The sequence below is a fragment of the Leopardus geoffroyi genome, chromosome B1 (genome assembly GCF_018350155.1).
Source record: "Leopardus geoffroyi isolate Oge1 chromosome B1, O.geoffroyi_Oge1_pat1.0, whole genome shotgun sequence".
Lineage (NCBI taxonomy): Eukaryota > Metazoa > Chordata > Mammalia > Carnivora > Felidae > Leopardus > Leopardus geoffroyi.
The window spans coordinates 54,996,758-55,011,472 of record NC_059327.1 but is presented as its reverse complement, the minus strand read 5'-3'; the positions used below and the strand labels follow the sequence as shown (position 1 = coordinate 55,011,472).

Sequence of the window (14,715 nt, the reverse complement as noted above, 5' to 3'; positions counted from 1 at the left end):
TGGGGCTCTGTGCTGACAGCTCAGAGCCTGGAGCCTGCTTCGGATTCTGTGTCTCCCTCTCTCTCTGCCCCTCCCCCACTCATGCTCTGTCTTTCTCTCTCTGTCAAAAATAAATAAACATTAAAAAAAAATTTTTAATGGGGATGTTAATAGTACTGACCTCATAGTGGTTTTCGCAGGTTAAATAAGTTACTAAAAGTAAAACACAGAATAGTGCCTGGCACATAATAAGTAGATGCTGTTATTTCCTCTACTACAAATGCCCTTCTTTGTAACTTTTCCTCTTTAACTTACGTTTATTTTTCGTATTTTAATTACATGTTCCAAAGATATAGATCTTCCAAGTTCCCATAATACCTGCAATCGTATGCACACGATTCATTCTTGTGCTCTTATCTTTTCCTCCCCACTCCCTCCCCATCTCTTGGGGCTTAGTACTTTTTTTTTTTTTTTTTAATCATCTTTAATCAAATCACTAGCTCCAGGGGTCCTTCCTGACCACATGTCTCGAGGCTGAGGTCCACCTGTCATAGGCACCCTGGTTTTTGCATCGACACTCTTGGAAAGTACAAATATTTGCTCTGTGTCTTGATTCCCCTGTAGGACCATGGCTTCGTAAGGGCAGAGACCGTGCTGTCCTCTCAGTGCTGTAGCTCTGGTGTCTAGATGAGAGCATGAGCATAATGGGTAATTAATACTCCTTTAATGAGAAAATGCAGATATAGGAAATAAGATTTAAGTGGACTACCGGACTCAATCTGCATTTCTATAAAAATCAACCTTTAAGAACATAGGTAATTTAGAACAATTTTGAAAGGAAAATACACACTTGGAGAAAAGGTTGTTTCCATCTGAATCAGACCAGGACCTATTTTAAATAATGGTTCCTATTCTAATTCCCGGTATAGGTTATCAAGCTGATAAGGTTAATTACTGCTTTTATGGCTTTAAATTTAATCTTGGGAACAAGCTTATTTACTTCATGAAAAGCTTTGGCGTTAAAAAAACAAATAGAAATATAAATGTGTGTGTCTATGTACACACATATATACGTATATATGCTGCGTGTGTGTGTGTGTGTGTATTTTTTGTGAAACTCACTAAACCTTCCCCGGCTCCTTGAGTCTTTATCAGGCCCTGTTCTGAGTTTCCTTTCAATTAGAAAAAGGCTCCTGGCAACTTGATTCCTACTGTAGTTGTGTCAAATAGTTTTGTGTAAAATAGCTAAATATCTTCTTTAGCTAATCTAATAACTAAACGTTACTAGGAATTTTATTTTTTTTTTTCAAGTTTATTTATATTGAGAAAGAGAGCAAGCACGAGCGGGAGAGGGGCAGTGAGAGAGGGAGAGAGAGAACTCATGAACCATGAGATCACGACCTGAGTCGAAATTAAGAGTCGGATGTTTGAGCCACCCGGGCACCCCAGATTACTAGGATTTTTAAAATTCATTCAACAGTTAATTTTTTAATGTCTGCTATATGCCATAGGTCAGCCTATTTCATTTTTTTTCCTGAAGGTTTTGGCCACATTAGAACAGGACAGCTTTCAAATCCAGCTGTGTGGTAGTTCATACACAGCAAGTGAAATAAATCTGTTCACTAGAAACTCAAGTTTTAAAAAGGCAAGTAAACTGAGATCTAAGGCATGGGGGAAAAAAAGCCCAGCTCTGATTGCTGTGAAAATCTGGAGTGCCCCCGGCGGGGACGCATACATTCAGAAATTAATTCTCTTTACCACACAGCAAGTGCCAGTTGGTTAGGGAGCTGCTCTGTGAGTGACTTCATCTCGTAGCATCTTCTCTCTTCCATTTTGCGTTTCTGTTAAAATATAAAAGGTTGCATTTCATTCGCTTCCCTCGTTTAAGTCAGTAATATTCAATCCAACCAGAAAACCTAATCGTAGTAAGTTTGAAACCGCGCGTTACCAATTGCCTCTAAATAAACATGACTGGGGCGCCTGGGTGGCGCAGTCGGTTAAGCGTCCGACTTCAGCCAGGTCACGATCTCGCGGTCCGTGAGTTCGAGCCCCGCGTCGGGCTCTGGGCTGATGGCTCAGAGCCTGGAGCCTGTTTCCGATTCTGTGTCTCCCTCTCTCTCTGCCCCTCCCCCGTTCATGCTCTGTCTCTCTCTGTCCCAAAAATAAATAAACGTTGAAAAAAAAAAATTAAATAAACATGACTAAATGTTCCTTTCACAGGTGCAAGTATTGGCATTATGATGAAAACCTGCTCACTTCCAGCGTTGTTATTGTCTTTCACAACGAAGGATGGTCAACCCTCATGAGAACGGTCCACAGCGTCATCAAAAGGACTCCAAGGAAATATTTAGCAGAAATTGTGCTAATTGATGATTTCAGTAATAAAGGTAATGGCTGTGGAAAATTGACTTTCTGTCTATGAAATAAGCTAATTATGAAGACTTGCAAAGTGTGATTTTTAAATAATTAGTCTTTAAAAATTAATAATTAGCATCTACTGATAGCATCTGGTACCAAGCTGGCACTGTGCCAGGCATCATACATAAATTATTTTGTTTCATCCTGGCAATAATCCTTGAGATGGATACTGTCATTATCTTCATTTTACACGGGAGCCTCAGAGGTGTTCAGTAACTTGTCAGACGTCACAGAGGTACTAGTTAACAGATCCAAATCTACAGGCTCATAAATCTGTGTATTTAACTACCATCTTACACTACACCAATTCTCTGGGCCTTGGATTTTGCAAAAATGGGGCCATGAAGATCATTTATTGAAAGACTGAAAAGTGCAATTGTGTTATGTTGTATTGCTACCGGATGCTCCATCCATAGCCGTCAACCTGAAATCCGTATACCTATTTAATAGCCTAATTTTTGCATTTGAACAATGATACAAATATTGAATTTGACCAGACACCGCGGACCATTGTTATATATAATAGAAGTATCTACTAAAGCTTATTTTGTTCTGTATTTGATTTAGTATGTTGAATAAAAGGAAATTGTGTCGTATTTTTTCGTCTTTTTAAGGAGCCAGCTATTAGAGCGTTTAGGGAGGTGTTGGTTAACCTTGGTTCAACTTGGCAAGAGAGAGATTGAGCAGTGGTTTCCCAGATCAGTGGGTTTTTTAAATTAACATTTATTGTAAGCGGAATATATCTTCTTCATGGCACAAGTATTAGAAGACAGAAAATGTTATAGTTCAGACCCCAAATCAGCATGCTAAATAAAAAAAGGAATGGTACTGCTGAAACCCAGATCTGGATATTTATTTACTAGTCTTTGCTTGTCATAAAACTGAATTAGATTCTTTGAAAATTGACCAAAGCACTCAGGCTGCTCAATAACAACAAGGTATTTGCTTTTTTTTTTTTTTTTTGGCAAATAAGTCTCGCAGAGAATTTTTGTGTACAAGTGAATATATTAGAGGTGAAGACAGAACATGGGTAGCCTGAAAATACCATTCAGAATGGCTTTACACAAGCTTTCTCCAAAACTTAATTGGTAACTCTCGCAGTCTAGATAAACCTCTGCTGTTTTTGCAAGGACATGATCAGAATATTGATCTACACAGATGTCCGCACGGAGAAGAAATAGAAATAAGGCCTATTTCCTTTTCCCCTCATCTTTGTACAACTAAGCACTTTTTTCAACCTAATCACTTTTAATTACACTAAAAAGTGTAATCTTTTAAAATGTTTAGTCCTATCAAATGCCCTCTACCTTAGACATCTTGACTGCAATTTTCTATGACAGGAGGGCTTTCATTGAGAATACGATTCCCGTCTCAAGATAAATATTTGAAAATACGTTTTGAAGTGATATTGTTGGTACCAACAGTATTTTAGATTTACGAAAACCTACATCTACAAAAAATGACTTTGGGAAATCTCATGTATGTGATTATGTGGATTTTAAGAAGCCTTATGTTATTAATACAAGCAGAGGCTTAGCATATCCTTTAATAAAAAGTGCAGATACACCAAAATGTGTTCCCATCCTAAAATAACCGCTTGGCTTCAGGAGAGGAGAACAGAATTTGGACTTCAGTTTTTTTGTCCATTTGACTTTAATTATTTTGTGTGATTAGTGCTCTAACATTTAGCCTCTTATAACACAGTTTAATAGCAGTCAAGTGCAGGACCTGCTTATCTTGCAGAGTGCAGAGAGGCATTGTTGGCCCTCCCCTTGAACAGAAGTACAGAAGGCCTTTAATTTTCCCCATTTCATAACAACCGTAAAATTTGTCAGCCCTATCCTTAATGAGCGAACATTTGGTTTGTTCTTTCCCCAATATATTCAGAAAGTAAAAGTTTGAGTTACCATTTTTCCTTTAAAGACAAAACACTTTACTAATATAAAACCTCACAAGGAGCTGGCTACTTATAACACTGGGGTTTCTGGAAAACACAGTGTCCTCTCTAAACAAGAATTGGGGCCTTTAAATAGAGCACACTCCTCTATGCTTGTACGTCAGCCAGCTGAGGCCAAGTGGGGCCAAGGTAAAATGGGTCTCCACACTCTCAGTGGCTCATGACAACACAGAGTTATACAGTTCTCTGGCTCATACTACGCATTTTCTGTGGCTCAGCCCCAGCAATGCCCCACACCTTCACTGCAAGGCAGCCTGAACTCATGCATTGCCCTCCTTGTGCAAAGGAAGAGAGAATGGTGAAACACTAGTGGAATTTTAACACTTCCGCTCACAAGTGCCTCACATCATTTTGTCCACAGCAGGTTGGCCATGGCAAACCACATGGTCTAAGCCTACTTTCAGCAGGCTGGGGAGAATAATTATTCGAGGAGAGGCGAATGTTTTGAACATGATTAGAATCTACCACGGTGTGAGATCCCAAAGAAGCCAGAAGTCATTTGACTGACCAGCTTACCTTTTGGACCATCTTAACTAAGAATCTAAATTTGAAGCACAGGCCATCAACTCATTTCTGGCCATAACAATTTATTTTAAATTTATTTAGATTGCATAGTCAAAAGAGCACTGAAATGCAGAGAAACAACTATCATATGACTTCACTCATATGAAGACTTTAAGACACAGAACGGATAAACACAAGGGAAAGGAAGCAAAAATAATATAAAAACCGAGAGGGGGACAAAACATAAGGGACTCTTAAATATGGAGAACAGAGGGTTACTGGAGGGGTTGTGGGAGGGCGGATGTGCTAAATGGGTAAGGGGCACTAAGGAATCAACTCCTGAAATCATTGTTGCACTATATGCTACCTAACTTGGATGTAAATTTAAAAATTTTTTTTAATTAAAAAAACGTGGAAATGCAATTCAGAGGGTGCTTTTAAAAAGTAATTTAGGATTGTACCAAGCTGAAAAAAAATAAGAAGGTAAGATTTAAAAAAAAAAAAAAAAAAAGTCACTTAAATTGAAGGGAAAAATTACCTAGATTATTCTGGGGAAAAAATATAATTCAGCGTGAGAATTTTATTTATACTACTCATGAAAACTGGATGCCAAAATAGAAAAAGGTTGATTTTTTTCTTCTCAATCCTGAACACCCATGTATAAGTGTATTGATCCCTAAAAATGAGTCAGGTATTAAGTGTACAGTCTGACTAGTTCATCTCTAAATATATCTTCTTTGTTATTTATGTATTCATGGTCCAAAGTTTTAAACAACTTAAAATAATTTTTGTGTCCTCAAGAAACATCTTTAGAGATCCAAGAGCTAGTTGTGGCTGTGATGGACCAATTTCAAGGGCTCATAGTGACACAGACAAGTTATTCTCTTGCTGGGAATTCAAGCTGGTGCAGCCACTCTAAAAATAGAACTACCCTACGACCCAGCAATTGCACTACTAGGCATTTATCCACAGGATACAGGGGTGCTGTTTCGAAGGGACACATGCACCCCCATGTTTATAGCAGCACTATCAACAATAGCCAAAGTATGGAAAGAGCCCAAATGTCCATCGATGGATGAATGGATAAAGAAGATGTGGCATATACATACAATGGAGTATTACTCGGCCATCAAAAAGAATGAAATCTTGCCATTTGCAACTACGTGGATGGAACTGGAGGGTATTATGCTAAGTGAAATTAGTGAGTCAGAGAAAGACAAAAATCCTATGACTTCACTCATATGAGGACTTTAAGAGACAAAACAGATGAACATAAGGGAAGGGAAACAAAAATAATATAAAAACAGGGAGGAGGACAAAACAGAAGAGACTTATGGAGAACAGACTGAGGGTTGCTGGAGGGGTTGTGGGAGGGGGGATGGGCTAAATGGGTAAGGGGCATTAAGGAATCTACTCCTGAAATCATTGTTGCACTATATGCTAACTAATTTGGATGTCAGTTTTAAAAAATAAAAAAAAGTTATTCTCTTGCAACTGGGAAACCAAGGTGGAAACTTTGGCAAATGTGTCTTTGTTTTGACAAAGTTTCCTCTACCAGATTGCAAATATATGTGTATATTTATTTGTTATACATAAATCTTATATTTAAATATTTACGTATGTATACATGGTAGTTATATGTATACATATACATGTACATGAAGCCATACATATGCTTGTTGATACCCACAATACAGAGAAAATTGGATCCTTTGGTTATTATTTGGCAACTTGATGACTATATTTATCACACCAAGACCTCAACCTTCACCACTGAGTATAGCTCGAGAAAGATGGCCCAGAGACCAATTTTAACCTATACCCTATGTAGATTCCAATAAAGTTATAGAATGTTGTTTATAGCCCGTGTATCTTCAGAATTCTGGAACCATTACTTCTGCTAAAGTAACCAAAATGTTTGCCTTAAGGATTTTAGATATGACATTAATATGCAGATTTTTTTTTTTTTTAAGTTTTCATGTCAGTTGACATAGTCATCATATATTTAACATTTGGAGAAGTGTTTGATGACTGTCAGGCTAACCAGCTCTCTGTAGGCATATTAAGCCAAAAATGAACTCAAATAATACATTTTACCTTGCTTCCCTGTAAACATTCAATCTGTTTGACCAGCTGGACTGCCCAAAGTACCTGTTGCCTATTCCTGTTTTTTGAGAAAATTTAGAGTTTAACTGGTTTATGTACATAAATATAATTTATGTTGATTGAATTCTTTTATCCATAGAACACTTAAAAGAAAAACTAGATGACTATATTAAGCTGTGGAATGGCTTAGTGAAGGTATTTCGAAACGAAAGAAGAGAAGGTTTAATTCAAGCGCGAAGTATTGGTGCCCAGAAGGCTAAACTTGGGCAGGTAGGAAACATTCGCTATTTCACAATGTTAACATCTTGGATTTGGTAACTAAAAGACCGTATCCGTTTTTAAGTACCCTTCAGATTTTTTTTTTTAATTGAAACGAAATGCTGGCTTTATTAAACCGATACCTTCTATGTCAGAATGGACTCTAATGCTAATGTATTACTAGCATCTAATTTTAAATTGTGTGTGATATGCGATGTGCCATATGTGAAGAGTGTTCTTTCTCCCTGCCTCTGTTTTTTAAGGTTTTGATATACCTTGATGCCCACTGTGAGGTGGCAGTTAATTGGTATGCACCGCTCGTAGCTCCCATATCTAAGGACAGGTAACGTTACTTGGCTTTTTTTTTTTTTTTTTTTCTTTCCTGGGTGAAAAGTAAACCTTGCCCGAGAAGGACAAATAATATTCTCCTTCTCCTGATTCTAGTTCCATTCAGCGCCTCAAGCGCTGCGTTTTAAGCATTGTCATTCGGCCGGTGGTTTTCTGGGCTGGAGCCAGATGGATCCTTTGGGCTGATTCGGATGCAGGCAGTCCAGCATTCGGCATAAGTGTAGGGTGTCTCACTTAAGAATCATCTTGTGGTTGGGTTAGTGAACAGACAACCCTGTAGCTCCAAAAGCTTTGCCTGAGAGTGACGTTAATTGTTCCCTCTACACTGTGATAACAGTGCTAAAGACTTGAAGGCGCATGCTTTGAGATGATACCTCTTGGTTTTTTATGCCTTTTTGAATTACGATTTTAGATACAAAGGAGCAGCTGTTACTCGTGTCGAAGCTTTGGGTTCCTGTAGAAACTTTAAAGTTTAGACATAGATAGCCATGTGGTAGAAATGTGGCGATCACCACATTTACAGAAGCGTCTGAACAATAGAAGGCAGCATTAATCTCCTAGTTCCAAAAGCCTTCGCTGCTTTTAGTCCAGAATTCTGACTGTTTCAGAATCGAGGGAAATAAAATCTGTCCTTGGGGCGAATGGTGTGAATCAAAGGAAGAACTTTGGGGGGTTTAATTATCCGTGGATTTGGTCTGAAAGCCTGTCATGAACATTTTTCACACGCTGATTCAATCTTCACAGCACCTCTGCAAGATAGATATTACTAGCTCTGTTGTATTGAAGAAGATATTGAGGCCTAGAGGAGTTAATTAATTTGCCCCAATTCAAACAGCCAATAAACTCTCAAGCCGAGATCTCTCCGGGACGCTTTACACTATTTATTTAGAAATCTGAGAATCGTGAGAAATAAAGAAAGATAACACACCTTCACCTCTTCAGGTGAAAACGAGCAGTCCTCAGGCACCATAAGGAGGTGGTTTTCCACAGGGTCCTGTGGCATTCCCACATACGCCCCGGTGACCCCCCCACCCTCACCATCCCATGGGAATCCACGGTCCACAGAGAATACCGCATCTGTCTCAAGTCCACTTCCCCCATGTCAGAATTGTATAGGTTTTTCTCTTCTCCTTGGTTTCTAAACATCTAAAAAGCACCTTAACATGGTTATGTAAAGCTGTAATCTCTGTTTGGGGAACTGCATGTTAAAATCCTTTCTGATAGGATGACTATTGAAACAAGCCAAATTGTCTTTGCAGACTTGATCCTCCCCATCTAATTAGTCGTATAGAACTAGCATTTTATGAAGCCCAAATATAAGATATTTTTTTGCTCCAAGTTCTCAGGCCACTACTTAAGTTTGTCAGCAAGTTTTAAGGGTTTTTAAGAGTTTTTTTCCCTCTTCTTTTTTAAAAAATGCAGGAATATAATACGGTAGTTATTTTGTTTTTTGTTTTTTCTTTTTGGCAGTGTTTTTTGTTTATTGCAATAAAAGGAGAGGGAAAAGAAGATCATGTAAAGGAACAGGAACAGGTTTTCATAGTAACTGTTTCCAAAGGAATAGAAAGCAACAGAAAGTTGGGAGAACCACTAAGAACATAGTGGGTTTTATTTCTCTATGCACACACTCATTCACACACATTTGCGCTCACACACATTCACACACGCGCTCATATTCATGCTCATAGTCACGTTTATATTCATTTTTTTATTTAAAAAAAATTTTTTTTTTACTGTTTATTTTTGAGACAGACAGGGCATGAGCAGGGGAGGGGCAGAGAGAGAGGGAGACACAGAATGTGAAGCAGGCTCCAGGCTCTGAGCTGTCAGCACAGAGCCCGATGCGGGCACTCGAACTCACGAACTGTGAGATCATGACCTGATCCGAAGTCGGACGCTTAACCGACGGAGCCACCCAGGCGCCCCTGTATTCATTTTTTTTTTTTAATGGAGGGATAAGGAGGAAAATAACAGTCAGGAAAATCTTGTAAATCATGCAAAACCACCAGGAGAAAATTGCCCGTAGGACCAAAGTAAATGTGAGGAAACATGATTAACTTCAACATTTGTCTGTAAGCTGAGGGAAAAATCTGCTGTGTCCTTCCTTTACAGAAAAGGGCTCCTTGACTTTTAAAGACGTTGATTTACTTCTGTTTCCCATTAGATATTAAAGTTCCCTAATGGGGAAAAAAAAAATCAACAGTAAAAAGAGGTAACACAGCTAGGCATGCTAAACTAGTCCGTTTTGGGTTCTTAAATGCTTTTTCATTTTCTGTAAATGTTTCAGAACTACATGTACTGTGCCTCTAATAGATTACATAGATGGGAATGATTATTCCATTGAACCACAGCAAGGTGGGGATGAAGATGGTTTTGCCAGAGGGGCCTGGGACTGGAGTTTACTATGGAAACGTATTCCTCTAAGCCACAAGGAAAAGGCCAAAAGAAAACATAAAACTGAACCTTATCGGTAAAGACTACTACTTTATTTTCTTACGTGGAATGTCTATCTAAGTACTGTTTTCTTTTCCTTCCCCATGTACGTGTATAAATATGTGGGTCCATACATACCTTCCATTCCATCTTTGCTGCCATCATCAACACAATACAGAACCATTTGCACTGTGCCGATTATAGATGTCATAAATGGCAACACATATGAAATTGTACCCCAAGGGGGTGGTGACGAAGATGGGTATGCCCGAGGAGCATGGGATTGGAGTATGCTCTGGAAACGGGTGCCTCTGACCCCTCGAGAGAAGAGAATGAGAAAGACAAAAACTGAACCATATCGGTAATCACTAAATCACTTACATGTTTTTCTTTTCTCCAGTTGCTGCTAACCTATTAACCTTTTGCCAAGCTAAAAAATGTGTTACTAACACTGTAGGTGCTGTCTCAGATTCTGTAACAGTTTTTCCCCTAACATTAGTTCTGAAGTTTGAATTCACCTTTACTACTTTGTAATGGTTTTTTTCTCTAAATGCAAGCTCCACTTTTGGGGGGATGGCAGGGGGAGGTTATATGGCATTAGTTGCGAATACGAGTGAAAAAAACCTTAGCCCTCCTTTCCTAGTAGACTAGACATTGAGTTTTATTCTTTTGACCATAATTTCATTCTATAAATTTAAAATGCATAAATTACTTACAATCCTGGTTTTATGTCCACTTTGATCCCTTGCTGTAGAAATAGCAAGAGATTTCTTTGGGTTTTTTTTTTTTTTTTTTTTTTCTCCTTTGTGTTTTGTATGCTAACTCGTAAATACTAATTTTGTACCGGTTAAATCTGATGAATAAAAAAAAAAAAATACATGACTTTGGAAAATATTACACGAAATCCTTTGTCACTTCCTTCTCAGAAGAGCACTTGATTAAAAGGAAACTTTATTCTAGAATCAGCTTTTGTCCCTTCTTACGGGATAAAATAGAACAGTTCTGCTGCTGTATTCGTTTGGTCTCTAAACCGAAACATTTTACTGTCCTTCAAAGTGACTCCAAATGAAATGTTTGGTCAGATGTTAGCAGAGGCTTCTAAGTGTGTCTAATTTTGTGTTTCTGATCTTATGGTTCTGCTTTTGGTCTCTCTCTCCTTGTTATACTACTGATGATGCTAGAACTCTTTTGGGAAGGTGTTTCTAATGTCATGCAAATGCTGCTGGGATCTGGGCATGCCTTGATACAAGATACTGAGATGGCAAACATAAGGAAATTATAGAATTTTAACCTTTGACACTTTCCAAATTTCTCTTTCAAGTTCTTTTTTGAAACAACTCAGGAATTTACTGCTTACCCACTTGATTTAACAAATACTTCTGGGTGTAAAAAATAAAGGGTAGTGATTATATTTACATTTCTGCTCATTCCCTGGGTTTAGCTAATAAAGACATTTTTTTTTAAAGTGGTTTTCATGTTAAGATGCATTTGAAAAGATATACGGAGATAAGTGGGGATATGTTTAAAGATCAAAAAAGCATAGTTATAATAATTGTAAACGACAGTTAAATAAATGTGACATCGAAGTAACCAAGAACATGTTGGTGCTGCTTATTACCAGGTTAGGCAGCATGTCTTAAGAAGAGAAGGCATAAGAGAATGACTTTCACTTGATGTGATTTCCATTCATATTGAAAGTATTACTTGATTTATTATTTATCCACTCAACAAATATTTAATGAGTGCTTACTATGTGCCAGACATTGTTTTCCGGGGATAAACTTTTAAAAAGTACGTTCTCTCGTGGCACCTAAAATGTAATGAGTGAGACGGAAATTAAACAGATAACTACACAAATAACTCAGGAACAGCACCTGCAGTAAGTCACGTGAAGAAAAATCCCAGGGTACGAGGACCTTCCGGGAAGGAGAACCTCATCCAGCCGGGAGGAGCCAGAATAGCCTCCCTGGCAAAGGCCCCCCTGCAGGCTGAGGCTTGAAAGGTGAGGCGTCAGCCCTGTGGAGAAAGAGGAAGAACGTTGCAGGAGAGCGAACAGCAGAGGTGAACCCCTGAGATAGAAGAGAGTTGGTTTTGTTGGAGATGTGAGCAGAGCAGTGAAGAAGAACGAACTCAGGACGAGGAAGCCCACTCAGGAGTCGGGAGAGTCTGGCATCCCCTGGGCCCAGCTTGAGTCCACTCTGCCTGCTGTATGATTAGATTGGGATGGGGGCAGCATAGAAGAAAAGACCCCGTCGGGGTGTTCCCGTAGCAGTCCAAGCAGTGGTAGCTTGGTCTAGGATGGAAGCAGCAGTGATGTTGGAAAGTAGAACACAGGCTCAAGACAGATGTTCAAGGTAGAATCGGTAGGATTTAGTGACGTTAAATATTAGGTGTGGCGAGGAAGAAAGTACTCTGACGGAGAGTCTACTTAAGAGTCATGATACATCGGGGCGCCTGGGTGGCGCAGTCGGTTAAGCGTCCGACTTCAGCCAGGTCACGATCTCGCGGTCCGTGAGTTCGAGCCCCGCGTCGGGCTCTGGGCTGATGGCTCAGAGCCTGGAGCCTGTTTCTGATTCTGTGTCTCCCTCTCTCTCTGCCCCTCCCCCATTCATGCTCTGTCTCTCTCTGTCCCAAAAATAAAAATAAACGTTGAAAAAAAAAAAAAATTTAAAAAGAGTCATGATACATAGTAATTAATTGGGGGTGGGGAACAGGATGAAAACGATTCCCCTTATCACTTGCTCTAGTGATGAGAATGGCTCGTCCCTAGAAAGTGCCCAATTCAAGATTCCATTCGGGAAGCTCCGCAGATCACCGTTTTGCATTCCTGCCTCCTGACACAGTAAATAGCTGATGTCTAATTCCCTGGTGTCGTTTCTTTGCTACATTTGCAAACTCTGAATGAACTGTGGCTGTTCCACAATGATTTACACCCTTATTTGGCATGCCCCTGAGCTATAAAATTAAAAAATGACAGACTACTTCCATGGTCTATGGTTTCACTCATCCTAGAATGACTCATAAATCATTGTAGGAGCAGTTAGCAGGCCATGGTTGTATGGCTCAGGATTTTGAGGAGTGAAAGAAAATTCTGTCTTAGCTAACTCTCAAGGCTTAATTTTCAAACCAACAAAGGAACTAAGGCACCCTCTAATGGCAAGATGATGCAACGCCCTAATTTGTAGTGAACTATCAATTGGATTTCAGACAAATTGTAAATTCATTAAAGAATTATAAACCGATTGTTTTGTGAAGGCTTTGTAATTTCTTAATGTTTGGCCATCAGTTTTGTCTCTTCTGTGCATTATTTAGACTATGTTCCAAAAAGGCTTGTTGTCTATTAGTGAAGGGATTCTGGGATTTATCTTTATTAGTTATTGCACTGTTTCTTTTCTTAGGTCCCCTGCCATGGCTGGGGGATTATTTGCCATTGAACGAGAGTTCTTCTTTGAACTGGGTCTGTATGATCCAGGTCTCCAGATTTGGGGTGGTGAAAACTTTGAGATCTCATACAAGGTAACGTTTTCTTTAAACAAATGCAGTTTTCTATGTAGTTATTACTGACTTTGGTGACTTTCAGATAAGGCCGGTTTCTCTGGGAAAAGACCTATTTAATGCATTTCTCCGAATTATAAAGAATGACTAACAAAAATGCATGCCTTTGGGGGGAAATAGGGCAAAAGGCAAAATCCAGACTTGTTGCATATTTATATGGCTCATCTCAACATGGAGGCCAGCAAACTTCAAAAATGAAAATACCTCCTCCTCCCACTCCCCACCTCACCCCCCAGGCTTTCTGTGCATTAAAGTCTTTGTTTGTTATAAAAGCCCTTTGGAGAACCTGTACTGTATGGGAGCCACATTTGACCATCCACTGACACAGTTACCCTTTATCTCTATGGGACATGATGATTCAGGAAAGAAACAGATCCCAACCATGACTTTGCATCCTCAGACTGACCCTGGAGCTGCCTCCCTGCAGCACCCGCCCTGTTGCTGAGGCAGCCCTTGAACAATGATACCTTCCATGCTCCGACCCATCCCCACCCCCATTTCCCAAAAGAAAGAGAACTGTATCACAGTTTGGGTTAAACAGATATTTATTGTCCCTTGTCTTAAATGTCCAGAGACGGAAGAACAACTCAGTCGTTGCTCTCAAAGAACTTAGAGTTCATAAGAAGAGATTAGAATTGTACTCAAATTCATAATATGATGAGAAAGTAAAGAGCATTCGATTGGTATGATTAAGAAACAGCATTGTGGGGGTACCTGGGTGGCTCAGTCGGTTAAGCGTCCAATTCTTGGTTTCAGCTCAGGTCATGATCTCATGGTTACGAGTTCAAGCCCCATGATGGGCTCTGCACTGGCAGCACGGAGCCTGCGTGGGATTTCTCTCTCCTTCTCTCTCTGCCCCTGCCCAGCTTGCTCTCTCTCTCTCTCTCTCTCTCAAAAAAAAATAAACATAAAAAATTTTCAAAATGAAACGGCATTGTACTGGAGGTGGCATTTGAGGCAAACTAGAAAGGTGGGCATGGTATTGATAAGCAGAGATAAAAGGAGAGGAGAGAGACCTCGGAGCAAATAGAATGGGGAAAGGTACAAAAGTGGGCACATGAAGATTATACTCAGGAAACAGGAGCAGTTTAGCAGAATCAGACAGCATGGAGAAAGACATCCAAGAAGATAAAGTGGACAAGTATGTTAGGACTGTA

The 14,715-nt window shown here is 39.4% G+C and overlaps 1 protein-coding gene across 2 annotated transcripts in view; it reads left to right on the top strand.

Moving 5' to 3' along the window:
• The window catches only part of GALNT7 (polypeptide N-acetylgalactosaminyltransferase 7), a 149,593-nt gene that overhangs the window by 117,789 nt on the left and 17,089 nt on the right, over positions 1-14,715 (top strand). The window contains exons 3-7 of one of the 2 annotated variants that reach the window (XM_045462955.1): positions 2,200-2,366; positions 7,104-7,234; positions 7,486-7,565; positions 10,182-10,364; positions 13,402-13,519. In XM_045462955.1, the coding sequence (XP_045318911.1) occupies positions 2,200-2,366; positions 7,104-7,234; positions 7,486-7,565; positions 10,182-10,364; positions 13,402-13,519 (679 nt within the window). Of the gene's footprint in view, positions 1-2,199; positions 2,367-7,103; positions 7,235-7,485; positions 7,566-9,857; positions 10,041-10,181; positions 10,365-13,401; positions 13,520-14,715 lie in introns of both variants that reach the window. The other variant, XM_045462965.1, reaches the window with a different exon arrangement.